At 47.6% G+C, this 26,265-nt stretch overlaps 1 protein-coding gene across 1 annotated transcript in view; it reads left to right on the forward strand.

Moving 5' to 3' along the window:
- The window catches only part of LOC306773826 (aryl hydrocarbon receptor-like), a 53,361-nt gene extending 31,343 nt beyond the window's left edge, over positions 1 to 22,018 (forward strand). The window contains exons 4-11 of the mRNA XM_079263752.1: positions 1,272 to 1,361; positions 7,235 to 7,352; positions 7,481 to 7,617; positions 9,329 to 9,534; positions 9,604 to 9,713; positions 10,970 to 11,111; positions 11,191 to 12,508; positions 18,725 to 22,018. Coding sequence (XP_079119878.1) covers positions 1,272 to 1,361; positions 7,235 to 7,352; positions 7,481 to 7,617; positions 9,329 to 9,534; positions 9,604 to 9,713; positions 10,970 to 11,111; positions 11,191 to 12,508; positions 18,725 to 18,868 — 2,265 coding nt within the window. The 3' untranslated portion in view covers positions 18,869 to 22,018. The remainder of the gene's footprint in view (positions 1 to 1,271; positions 1,362 to 7,234; positions 7,353 to 7,480; positions 7,618 to 9,328; positions 9,535 to 9,603; positions 9,714 to 10,969; positions 11,112 to 11,190; positions 12,509 to 18,724) is intronic.
- Positions 22,019 to 26,265: the final 4,247 nt, after the last annotated feature.

Genomic DNA, 26,265 nt, shown 5'->3' on the forward strand with positions numbered 1-26,265 from the left:
TGGTGTAATAAAATCCCAGCTGCACACACCTAACCCCGCTAATCCTAACCCTGCTAACCCTAACCCCTAACCCTACTAACCCTAACTCTGCTAACCCTAACCCCTAACCCCGCTAACCCTAACCCTGCTAACCCTGACCCTGCTAACCCCTAACCCTGCTAACCCTAACCCTGCTAACCTTAACCCCTAACCCCGCTAACCCTAACCCTGCTAACCGCTAACCCTGCTAACCCTAACCCCTAACCCTGCTAACCCTAACCCTGCTAACCTTAACCCCTAACCCTGCTAACCCTAACCCTGCTAACCCTAACCCTGCTAACCCTAACCCTGCTAACCTTAACCCCTAACCCCGCTAACCCTAACCCTGCTAACCGCTAACCCTGCTAACGCTAACCCCTAACCCTGCTAACCCCTAACCCTGCTAACCCTAACCCTGCTAACCGCTAACCCTGCTAACGCTAACCCCTAACCCTGCTAACCCCTAACCCTGCTAACCCTAACCCTGCTAACCCTAACCCTGCTAACCCCTAACCCTGCTAACCTTAACCCCTAACCCTGCTAACCCTAACCCTGCTAACCGCTAACCCTGCTAACCCTAACCCTGCTAACCCCTAACCCTGCTAACCCTAACCCCTAACCCTGCTAACCCCGCTAACCCTGCTAACCCCGCTAACCCTGCTAACCAAAGGAAAATGTATATATAACAGGAGTTGATCTTCATTGTGTGGCTGATTCGGCTGCTCAGAGAAGTGTTGGACTTCTCGGCGCCTGACAGGGAGCGAGGATGACTGCATTAGCTCGTGTGTCTGATCAGATGAAGGCTGACTTCTCACCGAGGTCGGACACATCATCATCCTCATTGCTGAGGTGGAGAAGGATACTGGCAGGATGCCATCCTGGCTCTTTGCTCAGTCCAGACGGGGTGTCATCACCTCCTCCAGGAGCCCCGAGGCTCCAGCAAGATGAGGAGGAGCGTTGATGGAGGTGTTGGTTATCCAGAAGTGACCTCCTTCCCCTTCCTCCTCTTCTTGACTGCTTTTTGACCTAATGTCCATAAAGCTGGGAGGGGTCCACCCTCCCTCGTCTTTCTATCCCCATTTCTCCTCCTGTTGTTCCAAAGTCTCCTCCGGCATCCAGAATCCGACAGGAAGGTGTTTACGGGAACGTTGGGGGGTGAATGTGGCGGTTCTGTTATACATGTAAGGTTCATGTCCCAACCTGCTCCTCAGCTCGTCGATGCCTGAAACGGTGTGTTTTTTCCGTCTCTGCAGGCTCTGAACGGCTTCGTCCTGGTGGTGACGGCTGAAGGAATCATCTTCTTCTGCTCCAACACCATCAAGGATTACCTCGGCTTCCACCAGGTGCTCATCCAGGCCTTCCCTGTCCCAGTCCTCTACTCTTTCTGTTTCTTGTAAGGAAGAGGTTAAAACTTTAGTAAACCCTCCCTGACATTGTGAGTGATTCCCAAAAATCCTGGCTGTGATGGCAGCAAGTAAAGGCATCACGCAGAGCAGGTGGGGGATTGTCGGGACATATGGAGCCAGAGCTTTAATCCAATTATCATCACAGTAAAGCTCTGCTTCCCCCAGTCTGATCTTATTTTAGACGACATGATTATCAATTTACCTAAAAGTCTGTCTGAAACACACTCATGCACGTGCACACACAGCATTTAAATCTACACTGTGTGATAGTCTTGAACCCCCCCCCCCCCCCCCCCCCCCCCCACACACACACACACACACACACACACACACACTCACTCACATACCCTTTTGGTTGCTGTATCAAGTGTGATCACCACCTTTCTCCCCGCGTATCCCTGTCCTCCTGAGGCCTGTCACTTCCTGTTTACCAAACAAAACCAAACTGGGAGCGCCGTGTTTGGAAACAAGCCTATTGGATCAAGTCCGGGAAGCGTGTCGGCTGGTTTAGCGTCTCTATGGATGAACGAGGACATCAGGATGATGTCTGCGTAAAACACAAGTGTTAACCTCTTTTCTACCTGCTGGTAAAACCACAAACTAAGATAAATAAGGTACTTAAATGGCCGGTATGTAGAATCCTGGTCTCTACAGAAAGCTGACCTGGTAGAATCACTGCAGACGTGTCAGAGTCAACATACGTGTTGCTGAGTCAGAGTAAGCTCACCCACAACACAGTAGGACATGGAAATTTTCGTCCTGAATGAAAAACACATTACTGAGAGTGGAAACCAGAAGATAGCAGCTCAGTTCCCAGATGAACTTTGGAGAGGAATACTGGGAACGAGGAGAGGAATACTGGGAACGAGGAGAGTAATACTGGGAACGGGGAGAGTAATACTGGGAACGGGGAGAGTAATACTGGGAACGGGGAGAGTAATACTGGGCACGGGGAGAGTGATACTGGGAACGGGGAGAGTAATACTGGGAACGAGGAGAGTAATACTGGGAACGGGGAGAGTAATACTGGGAACGGGGAGAGTAATACTGGGAACGAGGAGAGGAATACTGGGAACGAGGAGAGTAATACTGGGAACGAGGAGAGTAATACTGGGCACGGGGAGAGTGATACTGGGAACGGGGAGAGTAATACTGGGAACGAGGAGAGTAATACTGGGAACGGGGAGAGTAATACTGGGAACGGGGAGAGTAATACTGGGAACGAGGAGAGGAATACTGGGAACGAGGAGAGTAATACTGGGAACGAGGAGAGTAATACTGGGAACGGGGAGAGTAATACTGGGAACGGGGAGAGTAATACTGGGAACGGGGAGAGTAATACTGGGAACGGGGAGAGTAATACTGGGCACGGGGAGAGTGATACTGGGAACGGGGAGAGTAATACTGGGAACGAGGAGAGTAATACTGGGAACGGGGAGAGTAATACTGGGAACGAGGAGAGTAATACTGGGAACGGGGAGAGTAATACTGGGAACGGGGAGAGTAATACTGGGAACGAGGAGAGGAATACTGGGAACGAGGAGAGTAATACTGGGAACGGGGAGAGTAATACTGGGAACGGGGAGAGTAATACTGGGCACGGGGAGAGTGATACTGGGAACGGGGAGAGTAATACTGGGAACGAGGAGAGTAATACTGGGAACGGGGAGAGTAATACTGGGAACGAGGAGAGTAATACTGGGAACGGGGAGAGTAACACTGGGAACGGGGAGAGTAATACTGGGAACGAGGACAGTAATACTAGGAACGGGGAGAGTAATACTGGGAACGGGGAGAGTAATACTGGGAACGAGGAGAGTAATACTGGGAACGGGGAGAGTAATACTGGGAACGGGGAGAGTAATACGGGGAACGAGGAGAGTAATACTGGGAACGGGGAGAGTAATACTGGGAACGAGGAGAGTAATACTGGGAACGAGGAGAGTAATACTGGGAACGGGGAGAGTAATACTGGGAACGGAGAGAGTAATACTGGGAACGGAGAGAGTAATACTGGGAACGTGGAGAGTAATACTGGGAACGAGGAGAGTAATACTGGGAACGAGGAGAGTAATACTGGGAACGGGGAGAGTAATACTGGGAACGGGGAGAGTAATACTGGGAACGAGGAGAGTAATACTGGGAACGGGGAGAGTAATACTGGGAACGAGGACAGTAATACTAGGAACGGGGAGAGTAATACTGGGAACGGGGAGAGTAATACTGGGAACGAGGAGAGTAATACTGGGAACGGGGAGAGTAATACTGGGAACGGGGAGAGTAATACTGGGAACGGGGAGAGTAATACTGGGAACGGGGAGAGTAATACTGGGAACGAGGACAGTAATACTAGGAACGGGGAGAGTAATACTGGGAACGGGGAGAGTAATACTGGGCACGGGGAGAGTGATACTGGGAACGAGGAGAGTAATACTGGGAACGAGGAGAGTAATACTGGGAACGGGGAGAGTAATACTGGGAACGGGGAGAGTAATACTGGGAACGAGGACAGTAATACTAGGAACGGGGAGAGTAATACTGGGAACGAGGAGAGTAATACTGGGAACGGGGAGAGTAATACTGGGAACGAGGAGAGTAATACTGGGAACGGGGAGAGTAATACTGGGAACGAGGAGAGTAATACTGGGAACGGGGAGAGTAATACTGGGAACGGGGAGAGTAATACTGGGCACGGGGAGAGTAATACTGGGAACGAGGAGAGTAATACTGGGAACGAGGACAGTAATACTAGGAACGAGGAGAGTAATACTGGGAACGGGGAGAGTAATACTGGGAACGGGGAGAGTAATACTGGGAACGGGGAGAGTAATACTGGGAACGAGGAGAGTAATACTGGGAACGGGGAGAGTAATACTGGGAACGGGGAGAGTAATACTGGGCACGGGGAGAGTAATACTGGGAACGAGGAGAGTAATACTGGGAACGGGGAGAGTAATACTGGGAACAAGGACAGTAATACTAGGAACGGGGAGAGTAATACTGGGAACGAGGACAGTAATACTGGGAACGAGGAGAGTAATACTGGGAACGAGGAGAGTAATACTGGGAACGAGGAGAGTAATACTGGGAACGGGGAGAGTAATACTGGGAACGGGGAGAGTAATACTGGGAACGAGGAGAGTAATACTGGGAACGGGGAGAGTAATACTGGGAACGAGGAGAGTAATACTGGGAACGGGGAGAGTAATACTGGGAACAAGGACAGTAATACTAGGAACGGGGAGAGTAATACTGGGCACGGGGAGAGTAATACTGGGAACGAGGAGAGTAATACTGGGAACGGGGAGAGTAATACTGGGAACGGGGAGAGTAATACTGGGCACGGGGAGAGTAATACTGGGAACGGGGAGAGTAATACTGGGCACGGGGAGAGTAATACTGGGAACGAGGAGAGTAATACTGGGAACGAGGAGAGTAATACTGGGAACGAGGAGAGTAATACTGGGAACGGGGAGAGTAATACTGGGAACGGGGAGAGTAATACTGGGCACGGGGAGAGTAATACTGGGAACGAGGAGAGTAATACTGGGCACGGGGAGAGTAATACTGGGCACGGGGAGAGTAATACTGGGAACGGGGAGAGTAATACTGGGAACGAGGAGAGTAATACTGGGAACGAGGAGAGTAATACTGGGAACGGGGAGAGTAATACTGGGAACGGGGAGAGTAATACTGGGAACGAGGAGAGTAATACTGGGAACGGGGAGAGTAATACTGGGAACGAGGAGAGTAATACTGGGAACGAGGAGAGTAATACTGGGAACGAGGAGAGTAATACTGGGAACGGGGAGAGTAATACTGGGAACGAGGAGAGTAATACTGGGAACGGGGAGAGTAATACTGGGAACGGGGAGAGTAATACTGGGAACGAGGAGAGTAATACTGGGCACGGGGAGAGTAATACTGGGAACGAGGAGAGTAATACTGGGAACGGGGAGAGTAATACTGGGAACGAGGAGAGTAATACTGGGAACGGGGAGAGTAATACTGGGAACGGGGAGAGTAATACTGGGCACGGGGAGAGTAATACTGGGAACGAGGAGAGTAATACTGGGAACGGGGAGAGTAATACTGGGAACGGGGAGAGTAATACTGGGAACGAGGAGAGTAATACTGGGAACGAGGAGAGTAATACTGGGAACGGGGAGAGTAATACTGGGAACGGGGAGAGTAATACTGGGAACGGGGAGAGTAATACTGGGAGCGGGGAGAGTAATACTGGGAACGGGGAGAGTAATACTGGGAACGAGGAGAGTAATACTGGGAACGAGGAGAGTAATACTGGGAACGGGGAGAGTAATACTGGGAACGAGGAGAGTAATACTGGGAACGAGGAGAGTAATACTGGGCACGGGGAGAGTAATACTGGGAACGAGGAGAGTAATACTGGGAACGAGGAGAGTAATACTGGGAACGAGGACAGTAATACTAGGAACGGGGAGAGTAATACTGGGAACGGGGAGAGTAATACTGGGAACAGGGAGAGTAATACTGGGAACGAGGAGAGTAATACTGGGAAGGAAAAAAATAATACTAGGAATGAGTAAAGTAATACCATGAACAAGAAAAGTCATACGAGGAACGGGGAAAGTATTAGTAGTACAAAGTACCATCTGATGAGGAACTGTTTTCCAGTAGATGGGATGAGGTGGACCCTGGGAGACCTCCAGGTTTTGGTTTTTGGTCTATTTGAAGTCTATTAGTCGAGAATGTTTGAAAAGAACTTCATGCAACACGTCTGCCTGTCAGAATTCCTTTTGGTGACCCAGATCTGATTACTCCTCACTGGGAAGGTCCAAAACCCGGTCCTGTTGGTCCCTGTCAGGGCCAAAGGTCTGAAGCCTGGTCTGTCTGGTCCCGGTCAGGTCTGAAGCCTGGTCCTGTTGGTCCCTGTCAGGTCCAAAGATCTGAAGCCTGGTCCGTCTGGTCCCGGTCAGGTCTGAAGCCCGGTCCTGTTGGTCCCTGTCAGGTCCAAAGATCTGAAGCCTGGTCCGTCTGGTCCCGGTCAGGTCTGAAGCCCGGTCCTGTTGGTCCCTGTCAGGTCCAAAGATCTAAAGCCTGGTCCGTCTGGTCCCGGTCAGGTCTGAAGCCCGGTCCTGTTGGTCCCTGTCAGGTCCAAAGGTCTGAAGCCTGGTCCGTCTGGTCCCGGTCAGGTCTGAAGCCCGGTCCTGTTGGTCCCTGTCAGGTCCAAAGGTCTGAAGCCTGGTCTGTCTGGTCCCGGTCAGGTCTGAAGCCCGGTCCTGTTGGTCCGTGTCAGGTCCAAAGATCTGAAGCCTGGTCCGTCTGGTCCCGGTCAGGTCTGAAGCCTGGTCCTGTTGGTCCCTGTCAGGTCCAAAGGTCTGAAGCCCGGTCCTGTTGGTCCCTGTCAGGGCCAAAGGTCTGAAGCCTGGTCCGTCTGGTCCCGGTCAGGTCTGAAGCCTGGTCCTGTTGGTCCCTGTCAGGTCCAAAGGTCTGAAGCCTGGTCCGTCTGGTCCCGGTCAGGTCTGAAGCCCGGTCCTGTTGGTCCCTGTCAGGTCCAAAGGTCTGAAGCCTGGTCCGTCTGGTCCCGGTCAGGTCTGAAGCCTGGTCCTGTTGGTCCCTGTCAGGTCCAAAGGTCTGAAGCCTGGTCCGTCTGGTCCCGGTCAGGTCTGAAGCCCGGTCCTGTTGGTCCCTGTCAGGTCCAAAGATCTAAAGCCTGGTCTGTCTGGTGCCGGTCAGGTCCGAAACCCAGTCCTGCTAATCCTGGTCAGGTCCGAAGGTCTGAAGCCCAGTCCTGCGTGTTCATGTCCTGTGGTGCTTTCTCCCGCCAGACTGATGTGATGCACCAGAGTGTGTTTGAGCTGGTCCACACTGAAGACCAGCAGGAGTTCAGAAGTAACCTGCACTGGGCCCTGAACCCGCCGCTCGGAACCCCCACCGATCCTGCAGGTAGGTCTGTTTCCTGACGAGGTGCCACGCCCTCCACTCTGAATTCAGTCGCCACCTCCAGCTTCCCTCGCTTTATTCCCACATTGCAGGAAACCAGAGATATTTACTTCTGTATTTACTGTGTTCAGATGGAGAGTCGGAGCCGACCCCGTCCTGCCTGGTGAGCTACAAGCCCGACCAGCTTCCACCTGAAAACTCCTCCTTCCTGGAGAGGGCCTTCGTCTGCCGCTTCCGCTGTCTGTTGGACAATTCCTCCGGCTTCCTGGTGAGTCTGGATTTCCCCGTCACATGACCTGTTTGTGCTGCTGGCTGTGCGCTGCGCCGCCTCAACATCACAAGTCTCCATTTACTCTGTAATCCGCCTTAAAAGAGCCTCGGGTCGTGGGGAAAAGGTTCTTAATCCCAGAGTGGAGGAGAAACCAGCTTAGTCAGAGTTGTCAGATGAGTGTGCCCCACCGATGAGGCGGTGGAGAGAGACCAAGGATAAACAACCAGCCTGACTTCCCAAACAGGACTTTATCTTCATGTGTAAAAATGGCCGTGTGGTGAACCCGCAATCTTCATCATCACCCCGCCTACAGAGACTCCGGATGCAAGGTCTGATTGGTTGGATCCTTCTGATGGTCTAGCGCAGAAGGGCCCAAAGTCTGTCCTGGAGGGCTGCTGTCTTGCAGATTTTCCTTGTATCCCTGCTCCAACATACCTGGTTTCCATTAAAACGATCCAACAGCCAATGAAGTTCTGCACAATGACTGTTTGGTTTGAGTCAGGTGTGTTGGAGCAGGGAAACATGAAAAACCTGCAGGATTGTGGCCCTCAAGAAGCGGAGCTGCACACCCCAGGTCTAGAGGGACCTTGGGTCAGGACTTCATGAGGTCTGGATCATCAGAGGTTCTAGACTTTCAGAGGGATTTAACCCTAGACTGTATATAAAAGATGGGCGGAGCCTCCATGACGTCACCCGTAGGTTTCTGAAGAGCTGAATTGAAGCTCGGTGGGCGGTTCCTACCATCACCATCTTGGCAGGGGGATGCCTGTCGTCTCTCCCGGAAAATACAAATATGGGCAAAGAGGCGGAGCTGAGAGGGGGGCTGTGAACGTCATGGTGGATAATTGACATTGAGCGAACTCCGAGCTTTCTGTAGCTAAGAGCTAACCGAGCTAACCCGGAGATAACAGGAGCTAACCAGCTAACGGAGGTAAGTGGACTAAAGCTAAGTCACGTTGTTAACCAGCTAAAAACCGCGGTTGTTCTACGTTCTTCTGGCTCGGTACCTGTCAATCAAAAGGACACGCCCCTAAATATGATGAATTTCAAGATTAAATTACTTTTAAACGGGCAAGTTAGAAAAAAATTCACTCCCCCCACAGTTGTCATGAAGGTAAACCTGACCTATTAAAGCTAAAATGGATTTTTGAACCAGGCTGTAAACATGTTAATTTCTGCTGTAAACATGTTTATTCCTGCTGTAAACATGTTAATTTCTGCTGTAAACATGTTTATTCCTGCTGTAAACATGTTTATTCCTGCTGTAAACATGTTTATTTCTGCTGTGAAGTTGGTCTTTTTAACATGGGAGTCTATGGGGATTTGCTACGTTTTGCAGCCCCTAGTGGATGAAGGGGGAACTGCAGTTTTATGCACTTCCGCGTCTGCTTCACTTTTTACCGCCGGAGGTTTCCGCTTGGCTTTAAGGCGGGACACTGCAGGTTTATCTGTAGGATGAACTGTTTGGGGTTGAGGCTGACCAGCGGGTCGACCAGTCAGTCTGTTTATGAAACCTCGCAGGAGATTAGTAATCGGAACAAATCTCAACATGCTTAACAGATAATTTTCTATGGAAACGGATGTCCAGCATCCTGCTTTGGCCTCACATGATGGCTGAAGAGGAATTCAGCAGAATGAATGGCTTGTTTCCACATGTCTGACTGACTGAAGTCACCCTTCATCCCTGTCCTTCCATCCTTCCAACCAGCCGTTGAACATCCAGGGCAGGCTGAAGTTCCTCCACGGTCAGAGCCGGCAGCAGTGTGACAGCGATGGCCGCCGTCCTCCTCAGCTGGCTCTGTTCGCCATCGCCATGCCCCTCCAGGCTCCTTCCATCCTGGAAATCAGGACGAAGAACATGATCTTCAGGACGAAGCACAAGCTGGACTTCACGCCGATGGCTTGCGATGCAAAGTAAGTGTCGTGAACCCCAAGCTGAAGTTCTCGGAGTGTTTTGGGACTGATGACTTTGTTTTCATTCAGGGGTAAAATTGTCCTGGGCTACACAGAGGCAGAGCTTCGGGTCCGAGGCTCGGGATACCAGTTCATCCATGCCGCCGACATGCTGTACTGCGCCGAAAACCACATCCGAAGTAAGTCCCAGCTGCTGCTTTCTGCTCAGCTAACCTTCCTCCAGACTGAAAGGTTCCTGCTGCGCTGACTGGAAACACTGGAATGGAACCATGACAGAAGCAGGAACTGGTTTCCATGTTTTTACAGCGGACTTCCCGATCCGTCTGGTCCGGCGTGGCGCCGCGTCACACGCACACGCCGCGCAACTGCTGGTCATGATGCAAATATCTGAGTCCTGTACGACCCGGTTAGCTGTTGCCATGGCGCCCCCAACGCCTGCATCACCGTCACCAAACACAGAATCCTGTGAAGTCACGTGGGAAAGTCGTGCACATACAATAAAGTCGTGGACGTACAACAGCCAGCGCAGAACGCTGTGACGTGCACATGGAGCCAGGTTTAGATTCCAGTCCAGAGACTAGAGTCCAGAACAGAGACTCTAATTAAAGGTCAATGAGATGTTGAGAATTTAATGTGACTTCTGTGGGCAACTACCCCCCCCCCCCCCCGTAAGCTGTCACACAACCCCACAGAGTCCCAACTACACCCCCCCCCCCGCCGTAACCTGTCACACAACCCCACAGAGTCCCAACTACACCCCCCCCCCCCCCCCCCCGTAACCTGTCCCACAACCCCAACTACACGGGACGCGTCTGTTCTCCAGAAGACACGAGCTGCGTGGTCTGTCGGACAGGAAGCTATTGTTCTGTGGGCTGACGATGCGTAGTTGGTCGACCTGCCGCTGTTGGCCGAGGGTTGTGTGTGTTTCCTGGAACAGATGTTTTTCCAGTTTTTTCAGCTTAATAATCAAGAAGTTTCCAACTGAATTTGCTGTGAGAACTGCTGGGAAAAGAGACCGGGTCAGAATATTCCTGTTGGTTTTCAGGTTGATGCGATGGCGGGCGGACCTCGTAGAGCTGTGTGTGTGCTGGACTGCGGTAATGTCTGTAAACGGGTTGTAACTGAACTTTGCTCTCATGTGTTCTAACATGTAAACACACCTGACGGCTGAAATTCACTGTTTCTGTTTTAGAAAAAAGCAGCGTTTAAATTCATCCAACTGACTTGTTTCAAAGAAATCCTGAAATTTTCATCCTGCTTTTTCACAAACGTTTGACTTTATCGCATTAAGTTTATTTACCTGCTGCTGCTTCATCCTGCTGTTACAAAGCAGAGTACTTTGTAAAGTTACGAAGTACTTGCTCACATAGAGGTGCTTCTTATGGAGAGGGAGATTTGCTTAAGGTGTAAACATTGGTGCTTGGTGTGTTTGCAGTGATAAAAACCGGAGAGAGCGGCCTCACCGTCTTCAGGCTGCTCACCAAGGACAACAAATGGACTTGGGTCCAGTCCAACGCCCGACTCGTCTACAAGAACGGAAAGCCAGACTACATCATCGCCACCCAGAGGCCTTTGGCGTGAGTGTTTCTTAACGATCCTTCTGCATGATTTTTACTTTACCTTCTCATTTCCTGCCTGTGAGCTCTTCATCAACAGGGATGAGGAAGGAGGGGAACACCTGAGGAAGCGATCTATGCACTTGCCCTTCACCTTCGCCACCGGAGAGGCCCTCCTCTACCAGACTGGATATCCGCTGCATGGCTTCCCAGGTTCCATGGAGGGAAAAAGTAAACGCAGCAAACCCAAAAAAGGCAAAGTAGCAAAGAGTTCTTCAGACGACCTGAATCCAAATTCACTGCTGGGGGCGCTCATGAGCCAGGATGAGTCGGTGTACGTCTGCCAGCCAGATCCAGAGCCTAGGATGTCCTTCCACAATGTCGTCTGCAGCAAGACTGATGGACTGGACGGCTTGCTGAGTAGCAACAGCTGGAATGTGGTGTCAAACGGAGAGGCAGGACGTTGCAATGGCAAAACGCCGAGCTTTGACCCTCTTCTGGCCACCTTGGACTCTCTGTCTCTGGACGGCGGAGAGTCATGCTCCAACAGCGAGCTCTTCAGCGCTCTGGAGAATCTGGGCCTGAACGCAGAGGATTTGGAGCTGCTGCTGCTGGATGAGCGGATGATGCAGGTGGACCTGGATCCCAACCGCATCCCCACCCTCACTGACTTTCTCACCAACGGCGAAATCCTTTCCTACATCCACGACTCCCTGGAGAACCAGGGCGAGGAGACTCCAAGCCAGCCAACGCAGCCCGACTCGGCCCCGAGGGTTCCTCAGCAGGTGTCTCCGGCTTCCAGCGTCCACCAGCCGAATGTTCCCCGTGTCCTCCAACCCGTCGTACTGCTGTCTCAGCAGATGCAGCGGTACACCTGCGAGCAGCTAAAAACTCAACCAGGTGCAATGCATCCTGGACCGGTCAACAACCCGACAGCTAACGGTGAGTGGGTGGAACCGATGGAGAACCGCCATCATCCCAGCACACTGAAAGCCCCACAGCTGAACGGTGAACACCAAAACACACCTCTGCAGTCAGATATACTGTGGCAGCAGGTAAACCATGAAAATGACTCATTTTCCAGCTTCCAGAACCAGCTCGCGCGGACCGTTAACGGATCTTACGTCCCAAATGGTCAGGCAGCCTTGCTGTCAAACGCCCCATTTGGTCATGTGGATTACAATGTCACCTTCACCACACCTGATGGAGGCGGCGCCGTGCTGAATGGACTGACCACGCCAGACATCTGCCTCCATCAGAGTCTCCAGGGCTGCCAGCTGCCAGATCAGGCGCCACCATGTTTGTCTCACGGTCTGACCCAGTTTCCTGCCTTGGGGTTGGAGCAGGTTCTGGTTCCGCCGCCCGGCCTCCTGTCGTTCGAGCCACACGGCACGTTGAACCCTCCGGCAGACTCCAAGGTAACACACAACCAACACTCACCCAGAAACTAGAAATGCAACATTAACTCGTTTTTAGTGTTTCCATCTGCTAAAAACATGATTCTCTGCCGTCCTACAACATCACCCAGATGGTCGTCCATCTCCCCCTCCTTGGTAAGGCTCCTGGCTCAGAGCCGTTTTGGTCTGGACTCTTAGTCGAGGCCTCTAGGACACTCAGTTCTCTTTCATGGTCATGTAAATGGATTTTTTCTGAGTCAGCACACAAAGGCCCCGGGCCGGCAGGACGCTTGGCGTTCGCCGGCATGATGCGAGCTGACGTGTGGTGTGGATGAGACGGGGGAGTTGGCTGAGACCGGCACAGTGTTGGTTTAAGAAGATGACTTCACAGATCAGCACACAACTTTTGTTTGTTTTGCTGACTCATGTTTTCCTGCTCCACCGACTTCATGCCAACAGCAGAAAGCTGAGTTAACCTGGAGATTACCTGCCCAGGTCATTGCCAGGTTCATCTAGTTTCCTGACTGTTGGGATCTCGCAGAAGGAAAACAGGAGTTTATCTTTTTCCTACAGCGACAGATGGGAAAGGATGAGACAAATCCTGATCAGAGCACAAAAAGATATGGAGGTAAAACTTGAACCTGCCAGTTAGTCTGAATCACACTTATTCCACGATTAAACCAGTACTGAAAACAGCACTTAACCAGGAATAAACCAGTACTGAAACCAGCACCTTAACCAGGATTAAACCAGTACTGAAACCAGCACCTTAACCAGGATTAAACCAGTACTGAAACCAGCACCTTAACCAGGATTAAACTAGTACTGAAACCAGCACCTTAACCAGGATTAAACTAGTACTGAAACCAGCACCTTAACCAGGATTAAACTAGTACTGAAACCAGCACCTTAACCAGGATTAAACCAGTACTGAAACCAGCACCTTAACCAGGATTAAACCAGTACTGAAACCAGCACCTTAACCAGGATTAAACTAGTACTGAAACCAGCACCTTAACCAGGATTAAACTAGTCCTGAAACCAGCACCTTAACCAGGATTAAACTGTACTGAAACAAGGATTTAATTCATGCTAGAACTGAGATTTGACCAGGATTTAACCAGTACTAAAACTTGATTTTAACATTTACTTAAACAAGGGTTTAACCAGAATATAAACCAGGATTTAAATAGTACTTAAGTCAGGTTTTATCTTGGACTAATACCACCGATTAACCTATACTTTTCCAGGATTAATCAATTAGTCAAAGCAGGCTTTGTACCCAAACTTATTCAGTACTTTGAGGACACATCAGTGAGAATTCATACCAGAAATTAAACCAGGACTGAACCAGTTCTTAAACCCGGATTTCAGCCTTGCGTATTTCAAGTTTGACACTTGCCTAACAACATAAACCAGCATTAAACCATAACTAAAACCAGGATTTAGACAGTACTAAGATTTAACCAGAATTTAAACCATACTTTAGTCAGGATTAATAGCTGGACCTTGACCCGGATTTAACAAGTATTTAAAGCATGATTTCACCTCCTAAAACCTGGAATTAATCCAAGATTTGTACCCAGAATTATCCTGCTTTTAGACACCTTTTTTTTTTTTTTTTTTTTTTTTTTGGGATTTATGTTGGGAATTAAACCAGGACTTGACCAGTACTTAACCCAGAATTTTTACCGGGATTTATGTTGTACTTGTACCAGAATGTAACCAGAATATATACCAGGATTTGAATCAGGATTTAAACATCTTTTTAAACAAGATTCAAGTGCAATTTAAAACCAGGATCTAAGCCAGACTTTAAATTAGGCTATAACTGGATCTAAACCAGACTTTAAACTAGTTTATAACTGGATCTAAACCAGATTTTAAACTGGTTTATGACTGGATCTAAATGAGACTTTAACATATATGACTGGATCTAAGCCAGACTTTAAACTAGTTTATAACTGGATCTAAACCAGACTTTAAACTAGGCTATAACTGGATCTAAACCAGACTTTAAACTAGATAACTGGATCCAAGCCAGATTTTAAACTAGGTAACTAGATCTAAACCAGACTTTAAACTAGGCTATAACTGGATCTAAACCAGACTTTAAACTAGATAACTGGATCCAAGCCAGACTTTAAACTAGATAACTAGATCTAAACCAGACTTTAAACTAGGCTATAACTGGATCTAAACCAGACTTTAAACTAGTTTATAACTGTATCTAAACCAGACTTTAAACTAGTTTGTAACTGATCTAAACCAGACCTTAAATTAGTTTATAACTGGATCCAAGCCAGACTTTAAATTAGGCTATAACTGGATCTAAACCAGACTTTAAACTAGTTTATAACTGGATCTAAACCAGATTTTAAACTGGTTTATGACTGGATCTAAATGAGACTTTAACATATATGACTGGATCTAAGCCAGACTTTAAATTAGGCTATAACTGGATCTAAACCAGACTTTAAACTAGTTTATAACTGGATCTAAACCAGATTTTAAACTGGTTTATGACTGGATCTAAATGAGACTTTAACATATATGACTGGATCTAAGCCAGACTTTAAACTAGTTTATAACTGGATCTAAACCAGACTTTAAAAGTAGATAACTGGATCCAAGCCAGACTTTAAACTAGATAACTAGATCTAAACCAGACTTTAAACTAGATAACTAGATCTAAACCAGACTTTAAACTAGGCTATAACTGGATCTAAACCAGACTTTAAACTAGATAACTGGATCCAAGCCAGACTTTAAACTAGATAACTAGATCTGAACCAGACTTTAAACTAGGCTATAACTGGATCTAAACCAGACTTTAAACTAGTTTATAACGGGAACTAAACCAGACCTTAAACTAGGCTATAACTGGATCTAAACCAGACTTTAAACTAGTTTGTAACTGATCTAAACCAGACATTTAAGTAGTTTATAACTGGATCCAAGCCAGACTTTAAACTAGTTTATAACTGGATCTAAACCAGACTTTAAACTAGTTTATAAGTGGATCTAAGCCAGACTTTAAACTAGTTTATAACTGGATCTGAACCAGACTTTAAACTAGATAACTGGATCGAAGCCAGACTTTAAACTAGTTTATAACTGGATCTAAACCAGACTTTAAACTAGTTTATAACTGGATCTGAACCAGACTTTAAACTAGTTTGTAACTGATCTAAACCAGACATTTAAGTAGTTTATAACTGGATCCAAGCCAGACTTTAAACTAGTTTGTAACTGATCTAAACCAGACATTTAAGTAGTTTATAACTGGATCCAAGCCAGACTTTAAACTAGTTTATAACTGGATCGAAGCCAGACTTTAAACTAGTTTATAACTGGATCTAAACCAGACTTTAAACTAGTTTATAAGTGGATCTAAGCCAGACTTTAAACTAGTTTGTAACTGATCTAAACCAGACATTTAAGTAGTTTATAACTGGATCGAAGCCAGACTTTAAACTAGTTTATAACTGGATCGAAGCCAGACTTTAAACTAGTTTATAACTGGATCTAAACCAGACTTTAAACTAGTTTATAAGTGGATCTAAGCCAGACTTTAAACTAGTTTATAACTGGATCTGAACCAGACTTTAAACTAGATAACTGGATCGAAGCCAGACTTTAAACTAGTTTATAACTGGATCTAAACCAGACTTTAAACTAGTTTATAACTGGATCTGAACCAGACTTTAAACTAGGCTATAACTGGATCGAAGCCAGACTTTAAACTAGTTTATAACTGGATCTAAACCAGACTTTAAACTAGTTTATAACTGGATCGAAGCCAGACTTTAAACTAGTTTATAACTGGACCTAAGCCAGACTTTAAACTAGTTTATAACTGGATCTGAACCAGACTTTAAACTAGGCTATAACTGGATCGAAGCCAGACTTTAAACTAGTTTATAACTGGATCTGAACCAGACTTTAAACTAGGCTATAACTGGATCGAAGCCAGACTTTAAACTAGTTTATAACTGGATCTAAACCAGACTTTAAACTAGTTTATAACTGGATCGAAGCCAGACTTTAAACTAGTTTATAACTGGACCTAAGCCAGACTTTAAACTAGTTTATAACTGGATCTGAACCAGACTTTAAACTAGGCTATAACTGGATCGAAGCCAGACTTTAAACTAGTTTATAACTGGATCTAAACCAGACTTTAAACTAGTTTATAAGTGGATCTAAGCCAGACTTTAAACTAGTTTATAACTGGATCTGAACCAGACTTTAAACTAGATAACTGGATCCAAGCCAGACTTTAAACTAGTTTATAACTGGATCTGAACCAGACTTTAAACTAGGCTATAACTGGATCTAAGCCAGACTTTAAACTAGTTTATAACTGGATCTGAACCAGACTTTAAACTAGGCTATAACTGGATCTAAGCCAGACTTTATACTAGTTTATAACTGGATCTGAACCAGACTTTAAACTAGGCTATAACTGGATCTAAGCCAGACTTTAAACTAGTTTATAACTGGATCTGAACCAGACTTTAAACTAGGCTATAACTGGATCTAAGCCAGACTTTAAACTAGTTTATAACTGGATCTAAGCCAGACTTTTGAAAGGGAAGGTGGTGAAATGAGATCTGCTTAATGACACATCTGCTAATGATTGAGACCTTTTGGTTTTTACCGGGCTCTTCTACATCATTCCTGTTTTTCTTCAAACATGACGAGCGTCACTCGTCCTTTCACATAAAAGCAAACTTAAGAGAGGTAGAATGATATATGGGACAGAGAGCGAATCGTCATCAGCCAGACAGAGATCATGAATAATAAAGGGCGGGTCGTGGTAGAAGATGGCCCTACCCAGCAGGCATACCCCCCCCGCCGCCCCCCCCCCGCCTTGTTATTCTTCAGGGTCACTGACTGCTGCTGAAAGGAAAATCCTGGCAGGCTGGTCAGTCAAGCATGAAGGGAGCTGACCTACAATCTGACTGTCATCAGTCGGGGGGGCTCGATGTTCAGAAGGCTTATCCCCCATCCTTAACTCATACTCATTACTCTCCATGCTGCAGATTTCATCTTCTAGGTTCTAATATTCCTTTTTCATCTGGTTGAAATTATAATTAAACAGATTTACATGATTAATGTAACTTGGACAAATGTAGGGATGGATGGATGGATGGATGGATGGAGGGATGATAGACGGATGGATGGATGGATGGATGGATGGATGGATGATAGATAGATGGATGGATGGATGCATGGATAGAGGGATGATAGACAGATGGGTGGATGGATGGATGATAGACGGATGGAGGGATTGTAGATGAATGGATGGAGGGATGGATGGAGGGATGATAGACTGATGGATAGATGGATCGATTGATGGATGGTTGATAGATGGATGGATGGATGATAGACGGATGGATGGATGGATGATAGACTGATGGATGGATGGATGGATGGATGATGGATGATAGACTGATGGGTGGATGGATGGATGATGGATGATAGACTGATGGATGGATGGATGGATGGATGGATGATAGACTGATGGATGGATGGATGATGGATGATAGACTGATGGATGGATGGATGATGGATGATAGACTGATGGATGGATGATGGATGATAGACTGATGGATGGATGGATGGATGGATGATAGACTGATGGATGGATGGATGGATGGATGATGGATGATAGACTGATGGGTGGATGGATGATAGACTGATGGATGGATGATGGATGATAGACTGATGGGTGGATGATGGATGGATGATGGATGATAGACTGATGGATGGATGGATGGATGATGGATGATAGACTGATGGATGGATGGATGGGTGGATGGATGGATGATAGACTGATGGATGGATGGATGGATGGATGATGGATGATAGACTGATGGATGGATGGATGGATGATAGACTGATGGATGGATGATGGATGATAGACTGATGGATGGATGGATGGATGGATGATAGACTGATGGATGGATGATGGATGATAGACTGATGGATGGATGGATGGATGGATGGATGATGATAGACTGATGGATGGATGATGGATGATAGACTGATGGATGGATGGATGGATGGATGATAGACTGATGGATGGATGATGGATGATAGACTGATGGATGGATGGATGGATGGATGGAGATGTGATGGAGGCAAGATGGAGGCAGGCGCTGATGATAATACAGATGGTGAAGCATCGTTCCAACCTCTGTCTTCTTCTCATGTCTTCTTGTTGTTTAGGTGGAGGGCGGTGTCCACCTCAGCGCCGCCACCTTCAGGACGTGTTTGAACAGAAATGGAGTGGTAACGAGTGACGCCGCCATCTCCCGTCCTGATGGGCTTCCCTCCCGGCAGGACACCCAGAAACCTGGATTCTTTCCCTGAGGAGACGTAAGGGGAGAAGGTATCATCTTCACATTTAATGGACTCATCCGGGAGCTGAAGGATCTTTTTCTTCTCTTGTTTTGATGACACTCTTCGCTCAAAGTCGCCTAAAACTGGGATAACGACGGCGGATTTTATCAGAAACCTTTATTTTGGGAAATATTTCTGCTCTCCAGAAGATGAAGCTGTTGGGATTATGAAGCCGAGACTTTCTGATCTGTAAATACATATTTAAAATTGTTCGTCTTGATCACCCTGCTGTGAAGTTTTTAGTTTAAACTAAATTTAATCAGAATTTAAAGCTCGGTGGTTTCCTGGTGACGATGCACAACTTTATACCACATGGCAGTCGGACTCGGCTGCAGCTCTGAAAAGCTGCATGAGATATCCCTGCTACAGGCCGACGGTCGTGGAGGAACCAAAGTCTTCTTAAAGCATCCTGCAAACCATGAAGGGAGACTCTGTTGTGAATGCTTGCGTAGAGGAACCAATGGGGACAACGGGACTGGATGGAGACGAAGCGTCACGTGAGATTCCCACCACTGGAAACACCAGCAGATATTTAAAATCAGTGTTTTATTGTTAATGTACTTTTTGTGGCACATGAAGAACAAATTGCATTTCTTATTGTTTATATTGTAAAAATTAGTTGGATGTAAAAAAAAAAATGAAAAAAAAACCAGGCTGTTTATGCTGCATTTTAATTTTATTCATCATTGGCTCTGAAGTCAAACAAAAAGTGTTTTGTGTTTCCTGACCGAACAGTGTGAAGACCTCTACTAATACCTTTCCTCTGCAGCCACATAGCAGGTTGCTTTGGAAGGACTGACTGTAAATGTAGATTAGTAGTCCTGGACGGTGATAATGAACATGATGATGGTCAATGAGAAGGTTTGTTTCATGTTAGATGTCAGTAAAAGTCAATAATCAAATGTGAATCACATCTTGACCGATTTTCTCACAGCTTGTCCACATTGACCTCCGTTTGGTATCTGTATTCTTTTTAACTCTGGTGCTATTTTCTCAGCAGGTTTAGGGACCCACCAGGCTGGGATCGGCAGGTTTAGGGACCCACCAGGCTGGGATCGGCTGGTTTAGGGACCCACCAGGTTGGGATCAACAGGTTTAGGGACCCACCAGGCTGGGATCAGCTGGTTTAGGGACCCACCAGGCTGGGATTAGCAGGTTTAGGGACCCACCAGGCTGGAATCAGCAGGTTTAGGGACCCACCAGGCTGGGATCGGCAGGTTTAGGGACCCACCAGGCTGGGATCGGCAGGTTTAGGGACCCACCAGGCTGGAATCAGCAGGTTTAGGGACGCACCAGGCTGGGATTAGCAGGTTTAGGGACCCACTAGGCTGGGATCGGCTGGTTTAGGGACCCATCAGGTTGGGATCGGCTGGTTTAGGGACCCACCAGGCTGGGATCGGCTGGTTTAGGGACCCACCAGGTTGGGATCAACAGGTTTAGGGACCCACCAGACTGGGATCAGCTGGTTTAGGGACCCACCAGGCTGGGATTAGCAGGTTTAGGGACCCACCAGGCTGGAATCAGCAGGTTTAGGGACCCACCAGGCTGGGATCGGCTGGCTTAGGGACCCACCAGGCTGGAATCAGCAGGTTTAGGGACGCACCAGGCTGGGATCGGCAGGTTTAGGGACCCACCAGGCTGGGATCGGCTGGTTTAGGGACCCACCAGGCTGGAATCAGCAGGTTTAGGGACGCACCAGGCTGGGATCGGCAGGTTTAGGGACCCACTAGGCTGGGATCGGCTGGTTTAGGGACCCATCAGGTTGGGATCGGCTGGTTTAGGGACCCATCAGGTTGGGATCGGCAGGTTTAGGGACTCACTAGGCTGGGATCTGCAGGTGTAGGGACCCACCAGGCTATGATCGGCAGGTTTAGGGACCCACCAGCCTAGGATCAATTGGTTTAGGGACCCACCAGACTGGGATAAGCAGGTTTAGGGACTCACCAGGCTTCCCAAAACCTTCCCAACACGCCGTACTGGTTCATATTTTTCTAACTGGAGGGAGATTTTAATTCTTGATCTATGGAAAACGAATCAGCTGTTTTCTTTTTCACCTTTCTTTGAAGAGACATTGAACGGCGTTCAACAGATTATCGGATGTTATTTATGGATTTTGTCTGCGCCGGGTCTGATGTTGGCGTCTAGAATATCCAGCTGTGGTGGAGCATTATCGTGTCCGCTGATCCTCTGTGCAACAGGTTGGGGACATTGTAAGACATTGCTGCATTCGTCCACTTATGTTTTCCTTCTTCACACTGTGACGTGTGAGCCGTTGTAGTTAATAAACTGGATCAATGTAGGATATGGATATGGACATAGACATGGCGTCACTCACCTGTAGACGCTGGAGTACGACGTTAGCGTTAGCATTTAGCACCTGCTGCAAAACCAAATCTGAAGTCTGCAGTCGTCCCATTATTGAATGTGCAAACCTGTAAAAGCGTTTCAGAGGACTCCTCAGTGGAAGACACTGATTTACCGTGGTCGTCATGACAACAGAACATATTTACAGATTTGCCGAGTTTGTTTTATAGTATGGAGTTTTTATTGATCCAATGCTGTTTGAAAAACAAAAACTATGATCGTTTTTAAAGATGAATGGTTGTGTGTGTGTGTGATGTGTGTGTCTGTGTGCGCACATGTGCATTTTTGAAGGTGTTTCAGCACGAAGTTATCGTCACTGCTTTTCTGAAATCTGTCAGCACCGAAAGTTGTAGGAAGAAGCACTTTGTGGTTAAACATGTGATTTTTATCTTTTGTCATTTTAAACAAGTGTGCCATAACAGGAAGTTCCAAAATAAAGCTCCATAACAAGAAGTTCCAAATTAAAGCTCTATAATTTTCACTTCCAAGTTAAAGCTCCATAACAGGAAGTTTCAAAATAATATTCCGTAACAGAAAGTTTCAACTGAAAGCTCCATAACAAGAAGTCCCAAATTAAAGCTCTACAATTTTAACTTCCAAGTTAAATCTCCATAACAGGAAGTTTTAAATTAAAGCTCTACACGTGATAAAAATCCGTTTTTTTATGGTGTTTCTGTTTGTCGTTTAACGAGCACTTCGACTTTATTTTGCTACTTATTTCACTAAAACTTGATGTTTGTCAACAAATATGTTAAAAATGCAGTTTGTATCTCAGCCGTGTTGAAATTTGCTCCCGGATTCTAAAATAAAGAATTTCGTGCAATCACGCTATGTATGTTTTTCTCTATGTTTTTCTGCTTTGCCAGCATTTATTCGCCAAACTGAACCCCACCATGTACTCTGCCTTAGTTTTCTTTCCGTTTTCTTTCATTTTAAAGTCACTCCGTTATGGTACCAGGACCACACTGGAACCAGTCTGGTGCAAGGACTCTACTGGAACCAGTCGGGCACAAGGACTCTACTGGAACCAGTCGGGCACAAGGACTCTACTGGAACCAGTTGGGCACAAGGACTCTACTGGAACCAGTCGGGCACAAGGACTCTACTGGAACCAGTCGGGCACAAGGACTCTACTGGAACCAGTTGGGCACAAGGACTTCACTGGAACCAGTCGGGCACAAGGACTCTACTGGAACCAGTCGGGCACAACGACTCTACTGGAACCAGTCGGGCACAAGGACTCTACTGGAACCAGTCGGGCACAACGACTCTACTGGAACCAGTCGGGCACAAGGACTCTACTGGAACCAGTTGGGCACAAGGACTCTACTGGAACCAGTTGGGCACAAGGACTCTACTGGAACCAGTCGGGCACAAGGACTCTACTGGAACCAGTTGGGCACAAGGACTCTACTGGAACCAGTTGGGCACAAGGACTCTACTGGAACCAGTCGGGCACAAGGACTCTACTGGAACCAGTTGGGCACAAGGACTCCACTGGAACCAGTCGGGCACAAGGACTCCACTGGAACCAGTCTGACACAAGGACTCCACTGGAACCAGTCGGACACAAGGACTCCACTGGAACCAGTCGGGCACAAGGACTCCACTGGAACCAGTCGGGCACAAGGACTCCACTGGAACCAGTCGGGAACAAGGACTCTACTGGAACCAGTCGGGCACAAGGACTCTACTGGAACCAGTCGGGCACAACGACTCTACTGGAACCAGTCGGGCACAACGACTCTACTGGAACCAGTCGGGCACAAGGACTCTACTGGAACCAGTTGGGCACAAGGACTCCACTGGAACCAGTCGGGAACAAGGACTCCACTGGAACCAGTCGGGAACAAGGACTCCACTGGAACCAGTCGGGAACAAGGACTCCACTGGAACCAGTCTGACACAAGGACTCCACTGGAACCAGTCGGGCACAAGGACTCCACTGGAACCAGTGAAAATCCTGAAAACACTGAGCAGGTTTTTAGCTGCAGACATACCTTCATGGTAAGCTTTTTGCAACATTAGATGTGTGAAGTCACCGTCTTCCTGGCATAAACCCCGGACCTAGAGTGCACCTGATCTTAGAGGGAACCCCGAATGTAGAGCGGCCCCTAATCCGAGCAGAAACTCCAAACCTGGAGCACAGCTTGATTTGAGAGGGAACCCCGGACCTGGAGTGGAGCCTAATTCGATAAGGAACCCTAAACCTGGAGTGCAACTTGATCCGAGAGGGAACCCCGAACCTCGAGCGAATCCTGATCGTAGAAGGAACCCTGAGCCTAGAGCGAACCCTGATCCGGAAGGGAACTCCGAACCTGAAGCAAACCCTGATCCTAGAGAGAACCCTAAACCTGGAGCAGACCCTGATCTCAGAGGGAACCCCAAACTTGGAGCAATCCCTGATCCTAGAAGGAACCTTGAAACTGGGGCACACCCTGATCGTTAAGGGAACCCTAAACCTTGAGCACATCCTGATCTTGAAGAGAACCCTGAACCTGGAGTGGAACCTGATCCTAGAGGGAACCCTGGACCTGTAGCACACCCTCATCCAGAAGGGAACCCCAAACCGGGAGCGGACCTTGATCCTAAAGGGAACCCTGAACCTGGAGCGAACCCAGGTCCTGGAGTGATTCACGACAGCTCCAATATTTTTCATCAGGAAACTAAAGGTTTTGAGGCTGACGGAGGAATAAAAGCTTCATGTAGTTCAGAGGAAAGGAGGTCAAACAGGATGCATCTAGTTTTAGCTCAATGCTTTTAGCTCCTCTTCCTCACATCTAAGTGGATTTCTCTGTGTTTCGTCACCTCCCTTTCATCCGTCCCGGGGCTCAGAATTTCTCCACCAACAGCTATAAATGTGTGTTATTGAGACAAAAATGGAGCTTCTAAAACAACGGCAGTAAATCTTCCTGTTGAAGTGCATAACGCAGTCTACTGCTGTTTCTGCATCTTTAATGCTGCAGACCAGTGATTTATGAGTTTGTCTTCTCCTACAGGTTCACATTCCCGTATTGTGACGAGATCAATCATCCACACAGCATGTTGTCTGTAGCACTTCAGCGTTTTATCCAGGCCTGTGGGGACAAACCGCAGACGGCGGTCCAACTGGTCCACATGTGTTTTGTAGACTTGGTGTTTGACTGTGTCTCCTGGGGGATGCGTATGGAGCACCGGACCTGCTTGTACAGCTGGTTCCAGAGCTTGGTCCGCTTTGCCATCAGAAAGTCGGACTAGTAAATCATGACAAGTTGAAACAAAACAGGACAACAGAATATTGGAGGGTTTAATGTTAATATGTGGAGAAATTACTTCTGAATTGAGGAATTCCACGTAACCCGGCTGGTTTGTGGTCACAGAGTCAAGGAACTGGTGCTTGGAGCTTGCAGCGGCACCATCTTTGTTGCTGTATGTATCAGCTTCTTTGTTTGTGTGGAAACGGCAGGCTGAGACTCAGTATGTCTCTATTGTTTTCTATGAAAGCAGGACATGGGATCCGTTTCCTGGTGGACATCATCGGGCGTCATAGCAACACCATCATCGGCTGGATGAAGGTGTCACGATGGACCTTCTGTAGGTGTTTTAACACCTCCGTCAGGAGTCTGTCTGCCTCCAGCTGCTGCAGAAAGGAGCTGAGATATTTAATAAATCCACCTGTACTGTTTCCTGGTGGAGAATCCAATCGGATGGTTTCATGGGGGGCACAACCACGCTCCTGGTAAATCCTCTGACAACCTTTAATTTCAAACTCAGGAATTAAAATGCATCTTCATGAGGATGTTTGTAAATCAGAAGAGTTTCCTCCTGAGAGGACTGATGCTCTGATTGATCACTGGCAGATTGATTTTAAGCATGCTTTTTATTTTTTTTGCTTCCTGCATGCAGCTCTGCAGCACTCTGATCCCTCTCTGAACCCCACCGGGCTGTCAGTGTGCATTACCTCCACCCCAACAAACATCAAGGTAAAGCACCACTCCTGCACAGCAGGCAGCTCCATGAATAATAAACATGAGCTGTATTTGTCATAGTGCTTCACTGTAACCCAAACATGTTGCTTTATGGACAATAAATACCACAGAAATCACACAGGAGTTCAGCATTTACAGTCCGTCTCCAGAAGAGAGAAATTCACACCATCACACACGGGTGTGTTCACAGAAACGTTCCGACAGACCGCCTGATCTGAGCGCCGTCCTGAAGCTTCAGACACACAGGCAGGAAGAGAGGAGGCGAACGCCCCTTCCAGGTTTCACTTCTGATGGGAAACCCCTCCCAAAACACAGGCTGACCCATCTCCATGGAAACACAGCTGTTCATGGTGGATGTGTCATTGATCGAAAAACCATTAGTTTCCCTCTAAACCTGCTCCAGGTCGTACAAAGGTCACAAATCCTGTGTGTGCACATGGGCGTGCACACGGGTTTGTATGTGTGCAGGACTCGGTGTGGCGGTCCTGACCTTTACGTGTTGGTTTTGGACCTGCAGCCTCAGCGAGACACTCAGGTTAAATCATGGTTTTGTGTTTGATTGACAGCTTGCTGCAACACCTGAAACACTGTGAGCTGTCACTCAGGCGATGCCCTTCATCACACTGATCACACTCATCCTCAGAACACAGAGGACATGAAACCTTTCAGATTCAGCCCTTTTCACCACCTTCAGCTTTCTGAGGAACTCTGAGTTAGGAGCCTTTTCTCTGCCTGAATGGTTAATAGTGGTTCAGGTCCTCTGGAACTGGTACAGTACCAGGACTGGTAGCAGGCAGAAAAAGTCTGAAAGACCTCCAGAAGCTTGAGAATTGTAGACCAGGACCAGTTGAGAAGAGTCCAGGAGCTTGGAGGAGGTTTCTGAGTCTGATGAAGTCCCACAAGGGCGGCTCCGCTGGAATTGTTTCACCCAGCTAACCTTACCTGTCAACCAGTGAGTTACCTTATTCAGCACATTGGTTAACTCTCCAGTGGATTAGTTACCTGTCAACCAGAAAGTTACCTTATTCAGCACAT

The sequence above is a fragment of the Telmatherina bonti genome (genome assembly GCF_933228915.1).
Source record: "Telmatherina bonti genome assembly, chromosome: 24".
Taxonomy (NCBI): Eukaryota; Metazoa; Chordata; class Actinopteri; order Atheriniformes; family Telmatherinidae; genus Telmatherina; species Telmatherina bonti.